Consider the following 16316-nt stretch of genomic DNA (forward strand, 5'->3'; position numbering starts at 1 on the left):
TCCCAAAATGTGCCAAAAAAATCAAAGCATAATGAAGATAGGAACATTTACAAAAGACTGGTTTCTAACTATCTGGTTGATTTCCATCAGGACCACAACTAACATGAACAAGACATTCTGCCCAAGCTGTGGTAACAAGACACTGAAGAAGGTAGCAGTGACTGTAAATGAGGATGGCAGTATTCACATGCATTTCTCAAAAAACCCAAAAGTGTTGAATGCACGAGGATTGAGGGTAGGTTGCTCCTTTTGTTATTTTTTTGAAAAACCCACCACTTAAACAAATTGGTTGCTTCTTTGTTTATGCTATTGAATGTGACACACATTTGTGATGGTAGCAAACTTCTTCTATTTCATCCTTTTAACAAAAATTGTTTGTTAGGAGTGCAGTACATATAAACATCGACATTAGTGAAATCTTTACTGAAATTGCACTGGGAAATAATATACTGTTCATATTCATTTCATGTGATCGTTTTAATGTTCCATAATCATTGGATCAAATACTGACAAACTTCATCTCATTTAATTTTGAATTTGCATTAGTTAATAACTGTCCCTAAGTAAAATGCAGTTGCTCTACTGGATTGTTATTCCATAACATGTGGGAGAGAAGGTAAATCAATTCTTCATGATTACTGGAAATCCTGCTTCAACCATCTGAAGGGGAGTTGATAGCCATTTACCAATAGAGTCTTTCGTTCTGATTTTGTAGTGGGACAAGGGAGAAAGGAGTGGAAGTTAAAAGCTGCATTATTCAGTATTTATCTGTTTCAGTGTGCTGGGGTAAATGCTATTGTGGAACGGAGGAGAGACAAATAAATATTAAAATACAAATTAAGTGGGAGCAACATTTTCTTTAGTCAACTAGTTGATCATATTTTCAAAACTAATTGTTAATATCTTGTCTGGCGACACTCTTATGTCATGACCATCCTGTTAATTCTTTTTCATCCTGTAGTATTCACTCCCATTACCACATGGTGGGAAACATGGCAATAATCCACATTTGACTGAAGACCAGAGCTTTCCTCAGCAAAGACTATCCAAAAAGGCTAGGCAGAAGACAAATGTCTTTGACCCAGATTACATTGCTGGGATTTCTCCCTTTGTGGAGAATGACATCTACAGCAGAGCTGCTAATTTAAACATTCGGGACAACAGAATTGGAGCAGGGAGGAGGAGGATGAATCCAAATGCTGTAACAAAGAAGTTTGTTAAGAAGAAATAATTCTTCCAACTGAGATACTGAAAAATTGGAGTATAATGGTGTTTTTGATCACTATATTGTAAAACTATTTGTACAAAGTAAATTCAACAAAAATTGTTAATGGATTTTTATTGTTGAACTTTAAAAAAATCAACAGTACTCACCTGAAGGAATATAATACTTGCAAACATTTTCCGAAACTGGTAACCCTACTTGCGTATAATGTTTACACTCAAAGTATATTTATATTAATATTGCTAGAGGAAGATGGTTTACCAGTCAACACTGTATACCTTTTAACTACATGGTCCTCTTGTCTCATTTTGTATAAAAATACTCCTCTGGAATCTAAATCCAGATTGTCTTTAGTTGAAACCTACTATGTTTGCAACTTCACTATAAATAAATTTAATACATTCACTTTCTTTTTCTTGTTTTGCTTCATCAAACTTTGTTTTTGGAAGTTTCCCCTAAGATCTATCTCAATTGCACTCATACTTGTTTGTTCAGTAACTTCCAAAATTTATGTCTTCATTATGATTATTAGATTTTTAAATATTTAAAAGTAAAGCTTAATGGTATAATATACCCATGATACAGTCATTTGAGAAATGTTGAATTAAGATATATTTAATTATTTTGGGAAGGAGTGCAAATGTGCCTAAATTTGTTTAATGTCTGCCATAATAACAAACATTTTTGTACATAATGCAAAAGTTCAATGCATAGTTTAATTGATGTAATATCAGAAAATGTTGAGGCTTTGCACAAGAGTAGTCTCATATTTTGCAGCAAGCCTCAGGGCCAGCATTTGTGGCCCATTCCTAATCTTCCTCGAACTGAGTGTTTTGCTAGGCAACTTCGGAAGACAGTTAACAGTCAAACCACATTGCAGTGGGTCTGGAGTTCACATGTAGGCCAGAGCTGTAAGAATGCCAGTTTCCTTCCATAACGAACTTAGTGAACCAGTTGCCTTTTACAGCATTCAGGGGCAGCTTCATAGTCACCATTACTGGTGTTTATTGGTTTTAGAATCTGTATTTTTATTAATTTAAATTCTAAAGCCTCCAATTGCTATGGTGAGATTTGAACCTATTTCTATAAAGCAATGGATTACTAGTATAGTGACAATACCATCATTACATCATACGAAAGTAGTATTGCTACAGTGGTGGTACATGAAGCAGGTTAATTTAGCCTAAATATATTTTATATTTATACTTTGTTTCATGTTAAGGCAACAATTATTAAAGTGTACATCAAGGTTTGAGAGAGTTTAAACTAACTTAAGTACTTCAATGGGAAGAGTTAAATGCTGTTTTACATTTTTTAAAAAATCTCTTGTATTGTTGATTAAAACTAGATAAACCTATTCAGTAACAATTATTACATTGATTTTATTTATAGTCATTGTGGTGTTAAATGTGGAGTTAAAGTTTTTTAACTCACGGTACAGTATTGATACATAGATTTACTGCTCAGAATGGTGGGACTGGGCGGAGGGTTTAAAGATTAACAGATGCAACTATGTTAAGCTGAATTTAATCTGCTAAATTGTATTTCCAGTTTATCTTAAACATATTCATCATTTGTGGGATAATAAGGTGTAGTGCTGGATGAACACAGCAGTCCAAAAAGCATCAGAAGAGCAAGAAAGCTGACATTTTGGGGGAGGGGGGAAGGAGATTCTGAAATAAATAGGGAGAAAAGGGGAAGCAGATAGAAGATGGAGAAAGGAGAAGATAGGTAGAGAGGAGACAGACAGGTCAAAGAGGCAGGGATGGAGCCAGTAAAGGTAAGTGTAGGTGGGGAGTTAGGGAGGGGATAGGTCAGTCCAGGGAGGACGGACAAGTCAAGGAGGTGGGATGAGGCTAGTAGGTAGGAGATGGGGGTTGGGAGGAGTAGATAGGTGGGATGAGCTGGGCTGGTTTTGGGATGCTTTCAGGAGAGGGGAGATTTTGAAGCTCGTGAAGTCCACATTGATACCACTGGGCTGCAGGGTTCCCGAGCTAAATATGAGGTCCTGTCCCTACAATCTTTGGGTGACATCATTGTGGCACTGCAGGTGGTCCAGGATGGTCATGTTATCCAAGGAGTGGGAGGGGGAGTTGAAATGGTTCACGACTGGGAGGTGTCGTTGTTCGTCGCAAACCGAGTGTTCCACAAAGCAGTCCCCAAGCCTCCACTTGGTTTCCCCGATGTAGAGGAGGCCACATCAGTACACAGTATACCACTCAGCAGATGAACATCATATTTGAGTTTTTTTTCCTCCCTTGCTTCATTGTGTTTACTTTTGTTTACAATTTGATAGTTGATTTCTGTTCTATTACTAACTTGCAAAATATGCAAAAATCCATATTCGTCTTTCAAACAATGAGAAATGCTGATACACCAGGACCAGCATTTTTGATGTGGGTAGGAAATTGAAGCCTCATTTTCAAAAGGAATAACTCGTTCTACCACAGATTCAGCAGCCTCACTTTTACAATTGTACGATTGCATAGAATCATAGAAACTTGTCATTGTGGTCCATTGGGCATATGCTGATTCTGAGTTGTCCAATTAGTTCTGTTAATCTCATTTGCTCCTCCATGGCCCTGAAATATTGCTAAGCCAGTTCCCTTTTGAAAGTTGATTGTGAATCCACTCTCACCACTTTTGGACACTGCATTCCACATCATACCAGTTCAGTAAGAAAATATAACTCCTATTTTCTGAAAACCAGAGTTGATTTACCCCAAGCCCAAGAGAGGTGACATAAGTTTACAGATTGTGGTTAAACACATTTCTATTTCTGCTGCTAGCCCATAGCATCTCATGCATTCCTAGTTTTGAACGCTACATCTATTTGAAATCTGCCCCAATAAGCATAGTGGCAGTGCCATATCTTCAATGTGAAAATGAGCCTTTTTCTAGATTAACTGTGCAGAGGTCATTTCTACAAGTTCTAATCATGGATAAATGCATCTGTGATAGATAAATTGATAAGGATGAGGTCAAGCAGATTCTTTCCTGTAGTTGGTTTCTTCACCATCTGCTGCAGACCCAGTCTAGGTGCTAGGAGCCTGTCAGTACTCTGCTCTGAATACTGTGACAGGCCTTGATACTGGTCGACATAACAGCCAAACTTAATACTATCCTCACCACACTTGATAGGTAGCAATAGTAATTAGGAAAGAAATTCCAAAATAATTCCACTGCCTACGTTTGGGATTTCTCATAATACTTGAATACAAACCAAAAGCCACCTTGATTTGTATGGCTCAATTCTACAGGAAATAGTGTTCTTAAATACACAAATTCATATTTTACACTTCACTAAACCATCTTAGTTAAAATAAGAAAGAGTATGAAGGGCAGTGTACTTGGATTTCCAAAAAGGAATTTGATAAGGTGCCACACAAGATAATACACTAGTATTGGGGAACAGTGGTATTGTATTAGCATGTATAGATGATTTATCCTGATTGGCTATTTAACAGGAAAAAATGTCATTTTCAGGTTGTTAAAATGTAACTAGTAGCATATCACACAGGTCAATGCTGGTGATTCAACTATTTTATCTCAAATCCGCTACAGAAAAGCAGAACCAACCCACAGTAACCCAATCTGTACCTCAAGGAGAGCAAAGAGGTTTGTCCTGAATCTAAGCCAGACAGACATATTTTGTTGGCACAAGTTTGATGCACACTGACCCTCCATCCAACTACCGGCAAGGAATCAGTTGCTACAGACACGTACACTTTTATAAGCACATTATAGTCACCCACCTATGCTTGACAGCTATCTCTCCAAACATTGCTTATTCATGTACTTATTTACATGTCTTTTAAACAGCGTGACTGTATCTGCATCCACTACTACCTCTGGAAGTTCATCCCACACATGAACCACTAAAACAAAATTGCCTCATTTTTAAAAAAATCTTTCTTCCCTCCCCTTAAAGATATGACCCCTAGTCTTGAAAACCTCAACCTAATGTGAATGGCAGGTGTATTTTCCTTTTGATTTTCTAAACCTCTGCCAAATCACCCCTCAACCTCTTACATTCCAGTATGAAAAGTTACAGCTTTTCTTCTAATTCAAACGCTCCATTCCCAGCAATATCCTGGTAAATCTCTCCTGAACCTACTCCAGCTTCATGATATCCTTCCTATAACAGGGTAGCCAAAACTGGACACAGTACTCCAAAAGAGACGTCCTCAACAACCTGTACAACCTCAACATAACATCCTAACTCTTATACTCAAAAGGTCTGAGCAATGAAAACAAGCATGCCAAACAACTTCTTAACCACCCTATGTGTGATGTAAACGTCAAAGAATTATGTACCTGAACTCATAGGTCTAAAAGTCCTGTGGTGGTAAATTCCGACTTTTTCCAGCACATTTAACCAGAAATCTCTCTTGCTTTTACCATGTATTGGCAAATATAGGAAAAATGTACAAATTTATGATCAACCAGTTGTTCATATTCTGAATGCAACTTTCTTGGCCATCAGGGTTTCCTTAGTCTTGACTGGGACCTAAACCTGAATTTTCTGACTCAGCAACATGAGCAATATTCACTCAGTTATGATCTTACATGCAACTGGATGTTCAAAATTTACACAGCCTTTTACATGGTACAAAAATATTTACCTTTTTACATGATTTTTGATAAGTTACATGAATTAACAAGTATTAATAAAACATTGGCTATTTGTAAATTCATCTGGTTTTCCCAATCCACGTGTTAAAAAGCATATACTTGCATGCTGCTTGTAAGTCAACTAGTCTTTAATTGATATAAAAGCAAGTAAAATAGCCACATTTTGTACAATATTTATACCAAAGTAAATTACAAATCAGACAAAAGTTCGCTATTGCTAAGGACAGGACCTAAACATTCATTTAATGTTACCCACTGACACCTTATGAAAAAAATTCTTAGAAGCCCAGGAATAATTTTAGAACATTGCACCTTAGATTTGTTATTTACAATTCACAAAGGATGTTTACATTGATTAATATAATTTGTCAAGTTTCACATTTCCTGCAAATTTACAATGATAATTTACAAAATTAGCACACCTCAATTTCAAAAACTCCAGAACCCTTTTAGGTTTACCAAACTATTTCAGAATAGCTTTCCATGTTAATAGTATGATAGCATCATACAACTAAAGTCTGTGAACACATTATCTTTCAAAAGTTATCAAAACATTCAACAGCATCCGAGTCCTTAAACAGGCAGCATTTATGATGATCCCATATTTAGGAGACATTAAATAAAACTTAATTTGCCGTTTGTCAGACCAATTTATTTCCAAGTGATTTTCTAATTCCTGGATTAAACTTGGAATAATCAGGTGTTGAAACAAACTTATTAGCTACTAATTCAGTCCTTAAGTGGTTGCCCTCAGCAGTAAATATTAACATGGATTTGCCAACAATTTAAGAAAGTCATCAAGCCAAAAATGGAACAAGAGAATGTGGTGTGTCAATATTGAAAACAGTATCATTGTTAAGAGACAACCATTTGTTCTTTCCTCAATTCTCATTTATACCATCCGCTTTGGGAAAACTATATTAAGTTAATAAAACATAAAATATTAACAAGTTTAAATAAAGGAACTGCACCAACAAAAAGTAGAACTTACCTTGGTTGACTGTGTCGACTTTTTCATTACAATATATTCTCCATTTTAAGATCAACTAAATCCAAAGAATCTAATTTTTCAATATTAAACTTAGGGAAAAGAAATCAATCATTTATGCAGTTTGGACCACTGTTTGGAGTAAGTGATAGGAAGCCCATGTACACATAACCACATTTGCTAAATTAAAAACATGCTACAGTCCAGCTTGCTGTGAGTCACCACCTGTTGCCTGGCCATCCATATTTAATGGGTCTGGTTTCATTTCCTCTGTTGTTTCATTTGACACAGATGAAAGCAATGTTGGTGGATATTGTTCAATTCGTGTATCTAATCCAGGGCTCTCTAAGGTTTGTTCCACTGGCAAGAGTTGGATGGAACTGTTTGGTGGAATTATAATCTCCTTTTTAGGTAGGAGAAAATCAAGCATTTCTAGAATAACACTTGTGTTAATGCACCCAATGGAACCATATTTATGAAGGTGAGTAGGAGGAATACCTGCGAAACATTAAAAAAAATATAAATTTTTGAGTCAGGATATAGCTATCAGTGGGCTATGATTCAACTGAGTTTATTCAACATCAATAAAAAATAATACATTTACACTATGTAAGTGGTGACTGGAGCCTGAGCAGTAGCTGAGTACATACCTAAAATCTGCGCTACTTGTGCCGGTGGAAAAAGAACCTGCAAGCATCGGTTCAGGTAAGGCACTAAGTCTTCAGTAAATGTAATGCAGAACTGGACAAACAGCTCCCGTTCTTTCACACTGAAGGCAGTTTCCTCTGCTCGATGAAAACTGAGAATTAATTTTGTAACCTACAAAAAAAAATCTGCATTAGAAAAACATAAATTTTACTGAAAATTTGCTCAGCATTGAACATTTCTGCAAAGAAAGTTAGGGGTGTAGGCTTCTCCAGATCAGTCACAGTTATCACTCATCACTTATTTTGGAGAACTACTGAACAACAAGTCTAGTAATTCAATTCCTTCTTTCCCTTAATACAGTGTGATTTTTTTTGCACAAAAACCATTTTTGACTAACTATCCTGAAAAATCTAATATTGATCACTTTTGATGATCTTATGGCAGTCATTCCTTAGGCACTGGTCATTCCACTAGTACACCACTGAGCACAGAATTATTATGGGATAGAAGGAGGTCTTTCAGTCCATCAATTTCACCCTGGCTCTGTACAGCACTGCCATTAGTTCCATTCCCTTACCCTCTACAAATTTGTTCCCATTACTGCCCATAAAAATCAGTCATTGGCTCAGGTTCCAATACCTTCATAGCGAGTAAGTTCTACATCATTCACAACTGTGATAAAATCTGTGGTCACAGTTTGTAACTTATCATGAAATGGACTCCAACTGAATAAGAAACCAGAGAGCAAAGAAACTGACTAAGTTTCTCAAGAGACAAAAACTGAAACTACAACTAGAAACCAAAACTTGCGAGACGGAACCTGATCAAAAGGACACCAATCCAAGCTCAGTTGAAGCTAATTAGTCTAATGGGACAGTACAGACAAACTGAAGATGTCAGAGGCTAGATACCAAAGTTGAGAATAACAAAATGCATAGTTTGTGGCTGTTTCTGTTACTTGAAGGTAACATTGGTGGGTCTATGCCATCCAAACTGAATTAAGGAACTTAAGTAGATGTGCCAGTTTCACTGAAGGCTGTGGTCATGGATAGTTGTGCGCTGTCAGCTGGGAATCAGATTAGCAGCAAGGGAGAAAAGCTGAAATTCTTCATGAGGACAACAGGGTCAGATTGATAATGTTTATGTCATATGACTGCTATACCAATTTGTACGATCTGCCTTAATCATAACTGTTATTTTGTGTGGAATTTAGCATTTATAATTGATTGTAGTCTGCCTGTTAAGTTAAAAATGCATTAAGCGATTCTGAATTTGAGATCCACTTGCATATTTTGCCCAAAAGCTTAAAAGGAATGTCCCCTAGACCTTGCTCCTTCAGCTAATGGCAACACTTTTCTTTGTCTGCCTTATCTAAAGCTGTCAAAATCTTGCACACCTCTTTCAACTCTCTCCCTCAATCTCTTTAACTCCCAAGGAAAGAGAACCCAGTATGTCTGACATAACTTTTTAGCTAAAATCCCTCATCACTCGAATCATTTTGGTAAATCTCCTGGGATCGCCTCTTCCTCCTCAGTGGTTCAGAAATTTTAGCAGGTCCATGAGGACCCTCACGAACTTCTAACGATGCACCATTGAAAGCATACCGTCCAGGTGCATAATGGCCTGGTATGGCAACTGCCCTGCCCAGGACCTTAAGAAACTACAGAAGGTGGCATTCACAGCCCAGACCATCATGGAAGCCACCCTTCCACTGTGGATTCCATGGATGGAGCTGCAGAAAGGCTGCCAACATCAGAGATCCACCACGCCCAGTAACGATCTCCTCCAACCACTTCCGTCAGGCAGAAGATACAGAAGCCTGAACCATGCACAAGCAGCCTCAGAAACAGTTTCTCCCCAGCCGCAAGTAGACTGATGAATAAATTCTCTAGCCTCAAATAATGTTGTTTTCCTTAACGTTGATCTCGCCTAGCACAAACCCTGTGCAATGTAATCTGTATGCCTTTAAGTCTTTTGATCTGTACATCCTTGCTTGCTACGAACTGCCTGTATTGCTTGTAAACAAAGCTTTTCAATGTATTTTGGTAGACGTAACAATAAATCAATTAACTTTCTTAAACATCTTCACAGTCTTTTTGGAGCACAGTGACTGGAACTGGATGCAATACATAAGTTGTGTTCTAACCATGGTTTTAACAGGTTTGTTTTTTTAATAACTTCCAGCTTTGTACTCAATGCCTCAATTTCTGAAGCCTAATATCCCTTTTGCTTTACTCACTGCTCTATCAATATGTCCTACTTTAGTATCCTCTGTCCCAACACTCTTTTAGGACTACACTTTCAGTCTATATTGCTTTTGCCAAAATTGCATCAACTCAGATTTCTGTGTATTAAAACTCATCTGCAACTTGTTTGCATGTTCTGATAGTCAAACAGTCAACTGGTATCGTTCACATCATCAGCTATGTTCCAAGTTTGGAATGATCAAATTTTGAAATTTTACTTCATATTCCAAAAACATCTAGTTTCATCTTCCTTCTTTGAACTAATCCTTCATCCAAATTACAGGTTATTCTGCTACAACATGTGTTCCGGCAATGCAAATTGGTTATTTCTAAAACGCGAACGTGTACTGGCTGTAACGTGATTCCTTCAAGTACGTGTCGACATTGTGGGCTTTGTCAATAATATAGGTGCTGTTAAAACATGCACCCGAGTGTAGTATTTTTTGCCTAGATTGTTATGTCTTTAACATGAAAGAACTTTTGAACTTGCTCACATAAATAATTTATACCATAAGTTGCCTGTGTTACAACCTGCTCTTTTCCAGCACTATTTTGAATACAATCTACTCAGGTTTATAACACATTTTAATCCCACAATCAAATTCAATGTCAAAAGGCTACACAGGAAAGAAAGGTCAGATTCCTCTGCTTCACTTATGTGAAAATCTATCCAGAAGTCTGTGCCAATGGAATGTCAGGTCACATGAGATCAGCAATGGGCTAGGCTGTGATGCAGACTGCGTTTCAGGTGAATAGTGTCAAGGCTCACACAGGTGACAGGCATGGTGCCAAAACTTATAGAAAAGTAGTAAGGAAGAATTTTGAGTGATTGAGTGATATTTTTTGGTGGTCTGCCCCTAATCCCACCTTTCCATTGGCCTTGTTATTTCTATAGCATGATTTTCTATGACGTGATATTGCGCTGGAATGCTACTATTGCATTATAGCAGAACCCCCTGTAGTGTATTAACCTCTATTCCATTGGATGTCATCTTTCATCTTAATTTTTTGGGCAGTACCTTATCAAATGTTTCTTGAAAATCCAAATATACTACTGATAGTTGTATACTATACTGATAGTTACAACCTTAACTTTGTCAAAAGTATTCCTTTCGTGAAACCATATGACTCTATCAGGTCATATTATAACCTATTATAGCACTACCAAGACTTTCTTAACAATAAAAAGCCTGAACAGATTCCAGTCTTTTACTCAACAGCTGTCAAATCAACTGACCTATACAAGTCCGTTTCCTCCCTGTTTGTGAGGCTTTATAGGATGCGACAAATTTTAGGAGCAATGTTGTTGATAGACAAGATATCAACACTATACAGCGGATACAACAACTTCAAAGTATTTTCTTGTGGCAATAACCCTTTGAAGGATATGCGATTTCCATTTTAAGAATACCATGTATCATCTGCATTGTTTAAAAACTAAATTAAATATGGGAATACAGTACTCTCAAGTTCAAACTGTGATTATCTGCATATTTTTGTGGAAACTGTACAAATTTAACCTTATCTTTTTCCCTTTTATAACATATGTCCAGGAAAATGGTAAATGTTGGTAAGGTGTGGTAAGATTATAGCGAAACAAGTGTTATAATGAAGGAAATGTGAATTTCGTACTTCTAATGAATTCAAACTGTAAGAAGACAGCTGTGTGTGTATTTCTAAAATGTCTTCATTATTCTTTTAATGTGGTAAGAACAGATAAAATACCTTCACAAGTGCATCTTCCAAGCACATGGTTACTTCCTGAGCCAGTGCTATGGGACAACAAAGGCGAAGATCATTAAAGGCTGCCAAATTGTTATTTAGAAAACATGCCAGTGGAGGGAAGTCCAGAAGTACCATTGGAGGTTGCAGAGTGCCTGGCTGATTAGTTGGTAGAGGAACAGGGATCGTGCTGCCTAATATTGGTGGGGCAGAGGTTAACGTGTACAGATTCATGTCGTCCTGAAACTTCTCCACAGCATCCCAAATCGCTTTCTCAAAAGTATTCATAGCAACTTTTTGAAACATAGGAGCAAGCTGTCCTCGAAAATCTGCTCCCACACGACTGAAAGAAAGCCCAAAATACATACATTGGCCCAGCAACGAATCCAAGCGGCCACCCACACCTTTCTGGAGATCAGATTCCAGGGTCTGCAGAAATTCAGAAACCTTTTGCACCACCCAGCCATGAAAAATAGCACTTTCATTCACAATGTGGTCACTGGAAAGCAATAAAGGATCTTCATCTGAGAAAATAGCACGATACTGAGTGATAATATCAAACAGATGAACTCGGCAAGCTTCAATTGTTTTAGTTATGTGAAAATAAGGATCACTGTCCATTATGGAGCCAAGCATAGATTTCAACCAGGCATCTCGAGCTTGAAGAAACTTTATTCTTAATTCCGCTTCAGTGAATACATCCATTCTTCTCAAGTACCCTATGACCCGTAAACACGCTGGAAGTTGGATATTGGTACGTAGCTGTTGGATAAGCTGGTTTAACATCAACTGAGCTGAAGAACGCACTTCATTCACTATTCCCTGAATGAGAAAAATGATAGTCAATATATTAAAAAGTTTCACAGATTGAAATTAGAAAGAACTATATGTTTATTTGCATTTCCCCATAACCAAAGATGAGAAGATAAACCAAAATGCGCAAAATGAGTGGAGTAATGAATATATCTTTTACATAGCACTTTTGTTACATTAAAAAGATCTTAAAATTACAGCTACTCACGACAACCCAGTTATTTCCATTATTACCACAAGGGCAATAGGGAGTGAGCAATAAATGATGGCCTTGTCACCAATATTCACATCAAAACCACATTTGATCAGGAGTGACATCCAGGAAACCTAGCATAATTACAGTCAATGTAAATCAAAGGAAAACTCTCTGCTGGTTGGAGTTAACACAAAGGAATATGGTTATGTACATCTATCTATCTCAGCTCCAGGGCATACCTGCAGAAGTTCCTCAGAGTAGTACCCTGGGCTCTAACATTGCAGCTACTTCTTCAATACCATTTCCTCCTTCATAAGGCCTCGCTTAAGAGTTAGCACGTAAAGTTGAAGTGCATGCAATTGAGGGTGGTGTACGGACATAGATATAGAACTAGCTGACAGACAAGAAACAAAAAAAAAGAGTAGAAATAACTGGGTCATTTTCTGAGTGGCATACAGTGACCAGTGGGATATCACAGGGATCAGTGCTTGGATCCCAGCTACTCAAAATATATATTAACGATTTAGATGAGGGAACTAAATGTTTGCAGACGACACAAAGTTGGGTGGGAGGGTGAAATGTGAGGAGGATGCAAAGGTGCTTGAGTGAGTAGCTGTAATTTTCAGAGTTCTCAGATACTGACGCAATCCATGCCTACATACAGCAAAACCTGGACAATATCCAGGCTTGGGCTGACAAGTGGCAACTAACATTTGCTACACAAGCAGCAGGCAATGACTATTTCCAAAGAGACAGAATCCAACCATTGTTCTTGACATTCGATGCCATTACCATCATTGAATCCGATAATACTAACATCTCAGGGGGTTACCATTGACTAAAACTGAACTAATTATATAAATACAATGACAACATATCCTCACAACCTTTACACCCTCTATTACTGACACACAATGGCAGCAGTACTAGTCACCTACAAAATACACTGCAGAAATTCACCAAGGTTCCTTAAACAGAACTTTCCAAACCCGTAACATTTGCAACTGTCACTGTTCCTTCAAAATCCTAGAACTTCCTCCTCAACATCTTTACGCATAGAAATGGTCTGCAGCAGTTCAAGAAACCAGCTCACCACAACCAACTGAGGATGGCAAGAAATACTAGACCACATCCTATTTATAAATATCTGTTTTTGTCATTTTGTGCTTATGGTTCAGATTTCCAACATATGCAGTACAATATTTTCTCTTGTGTGCCTAACTTTTTGAGTCAGAGTTATACAGCATGGAAACAGACCCTTTGGTCCAACTCCTCCATACTGACCAGATATCCTAGCCTGATCTAGTTCCATTTGCCAGCATTTGGCCCATATCCCTCTAAACCCCTCCTATTCATCTACCCATCCAGACGCCATCTAACTGTTATAATTGTGTCAGCCTCCACCACTTCCTCGGAAAGCTCAATCGGTACACACATCACCCTCTGAATGAAAATGTTGCCCCTTATGTTTCTTTTAAATCTTTCCCCTCTCAACTTAAACCTATGCCCTCCAGTTTTGGCCTCCCCTACCCTGGGAAAAAGATCTTATGTTATATTATGAAGAAATATACAACATTCAGAACACTTTGAAAACAATTCAGCTTGTGGCTGATACTGAAGACATTCATAAAAGGTAGACAAAGAAAGGCTGAAAGAACACAGCAGGCCAGGCAGCATCTGAAGGAAAGGAGCTGTCAACGTTTCAGGTATTGCTCTTCTTCAGGGCTGGATGTGGGGGTAGGAGGAACAACATCTTATCTTCCGCCTGGGCACCATACAGCCCAGAGGATAATACTTGAAACGTTGACAGCTCCTTTCCTCCAGATGCTGCCTGGCCTGTTGTGTTCTTCCAGCCTCCTGTTTGTCTATCTTGGATTCCAGCATCTGCAATTTTTTTTGTCTCTAAAGATATTCACTAGGACTGTAACACCTGTATCACAGGAATAAAGCAATGTAATCTTGACAGTGGGATCAGAAAATGAAACCAGAAAGTTCTGGAGAAACTCAGCAGGTCTGGCAGCAACTGTGGAGAGGGAAATAAAACGTTTTGACTCTCCTTCAGAAGTCCTGAAGGGGAGTCATATCAGGATCAAAATATTAATTCTGATTTCTTCTCACAGATGCTACCAGACCTGCTGAGTTCTTCTAGCAATTTCTGTTCTGAATTCCAGTTCTGAAGAATGTTTACTGGACCTGAAACGTTAACACTGCTCTCTCTACACAGATGCGGCCAGACCTGCTTATGTTTCTCCAGCGATGTCTGTTTTTGTTTGAGTTTCTGCGGCCCTTCCTGTTTTTTATACCTGTATCACGGGTATGGAAGAGTGTTTCTTCTCCAACCTCTTCACGTAAGCGGTCAGCTCGAGAGCCTCCTCGTAGTAGCCGTTCCTGACACAGGTGTCCATCAGCTGGGGGATCTCCAGGATCTCCAGGATCTCCGTGTGGCGGTTGAGGGTCAGGCTGTTCATCCTCCTGCTGGCGCCGGTCTCCTCCGTCTCGCGGATGAACTGCCTGCATTTCTCGCTCAGGCCGGGAAGCTTGTCCAGGAGGCTGGAGACATGCTTCTCCACCAGGCCGAAGTCGCGGTAGATCTCCTTGGTGCACTCGGCCGTTTTGATGAAGGTCTTGTAGTTGGAGAAGGCCAGCTGCTGGGTCTGCTGCAGGATCTGGGCCCTCTCCTCCGCCAGCCTCTCGGGTTCCCGGTTCAGCTTGTCCACACCGTACGAGCTCAGCTCTGACAGGTACAGCGTGAAATCCGCATTCTCCCTCCAGTTCTCCGGGAAACAATCCCTGAAAATTGACGCCAGGATACTCTCATCCTCCACGTCGATCCCCAGCGCCGCCATCTTGGTGACTGGCTTCACTTCCGGCTCCGACAACAGACAGGCGCTTCATCAGCTCAGGTCACCGCAGCAGTGTGTGCATGGATATAACACACAACATTGGGACCAGTCAAGTCGTACAGAATCACAGTCAATCAGCTCCTGGTGACCTGGGTTTATTTATATCGAATGGTTTTGGCCTTAGAGTGCTCTGCTCTTCTTCACTTTAGCACTATGTGATCTTGCAGTGCTCCTGGATAGAGCTTTGATTTTTATGTCTCATCCAAAAATACAGCATCATTCCCCTCAAGTTTTTTTTAAAAAAGGCTGAAGTCGCTGTAGTCTTACCAGACCACTGGATTGCCGTTTTCATTAGAGGAGGACGACTGATGGTGGTTTAACCCCAGGGTCACCACACTTAAACCAAGGGGAGAGGTTAAGAATCATTCATGGTAACCTGAGTTAGTGTAGGAATTAAACCCATGCTGTTGACATTACTCTGCATCGCAAACAATTGTCCAAGCCGATTGAAATGCGTCCCCTCAATATCACAATGCTGGCTGAAACTGTATGCCCAAAGATGTAGGGTGTGGGTTTTGAACACAACTTACCAAATTAGAGGAGAGAATGTTGCCTTTACAGGGAGCCTAGGCTGACATCAGAAAACATTACAACACCACGTACAAATCCTCAAACACAGTCATTTTGTTGTAGTTTAAATCAAGTTTGATTTCTGATATGATACAATAAAAAGATTGGCTACTCCGTGACAAAAAATGTGTTTGCAGATAAACTGTCTAATCTTATTTACTTACACTGTTTAATGGAAAAGTTCAGGATTTGTTGATGTTCTGCAAAATCTGCATTAACTGAAAAGTAGCCCTTTTCTGGTGAAAGGACTGGCAAGGGAAAAAAAATCAAATAAAAATGTAATTAAACAGAACAATTGCAAATGACAAGAAGAAGTAAAGTTAAATAAATCTACGCAAACTGAAAAATATTTTCTCTCCTCCCCTAAAGT

The 16316-nt window shown here is 38.7% G+C and overlaps 2 protein-coding genes across 5 annotated transcripts in view; one reads left to right on the top strand and one right to left on the bottom strand.

Annotated features, from left to right (window-relative positions):
• Nucleotides 1–1635, top strand: part of nob1 (NIN1 (RPN12) binding protein 1 homolog) — a 14106-nt gene extending 12471 nt beyond the window's left edge. For all 3 annotated transcript variants that reach the window (XM_048547160.2, XM_048547162.2, XM_048547161.2), the window contains exons 8-9: nucleotides 91–235; nucleotides 962–1635. In XM_048547160.2, coding sequence (XP_048403117.2) covers nucleotides 91–235; nucleotides 962–1231 — 415 coding nt within the window. In that variant the 3' untranslated portion in view covers nucleotides 1232–1635. The remainder of the gene's footprint in view (nucleotides 1–90; nucleotides 236–961) is intronic.
• The window catches only part of cog8 (component of oligomeric golgi complex 8), a 21412-nt gene extending 5713 nt beyond the window's left edge, over nucleotides 1–15699 (bottom strand). Inside the window, exons 1-4 of one of the 2 annotated variants that reach the window (XM_048546504.2) lie at nucleotides 14777–15694; nucleotides 11468–12286; nucleotides 7499–7667; nucleotides 5931–7346 (exon numbers count right to left, since the gene is read on the bottom strand). In XM_048546504.2, coding sequence (XP_048402461.1) covers nucleotides 7045–7346; nucleotides 7499–7667; nucleotides 11468–12286; nucleotides 14777–15319 — 1833 coding nt within the window. In that variant the 5' untranslated portion in view covers nucleotides 15320–15694 and the 3' untranslated portion in view covers nucleotides 5931–7044. Of the gene's footprint in view, nucleotides 1–5930; nucleotides 7347–7498; nucleotides 7668–11467; nucleotides 12287–14776 lie in introns of those variants that run through there. The other variant, XM_059651732.1, reaches the window with a different exon arrangement.
• Nucleotides 15700–16316: the final 617 nt, after the last annotated feature.

Source organism: Stegostoma tigrinum, chromosome 16, assembly GCF_030684315.1.
Source record: "Stegostoma tigrinum isolate sSteTig4 chromosome 16, sSteTig4.hap1, whole genome shotgun sequence".
In the NCBI taxonomy this organism is placed as follows: Eukaryota; Metazoa; Chordata; class Chondrichthyes; order Orectolobiformes; family Stegostomatidae; genus Stegostoma; species Stegostoma tigrinum.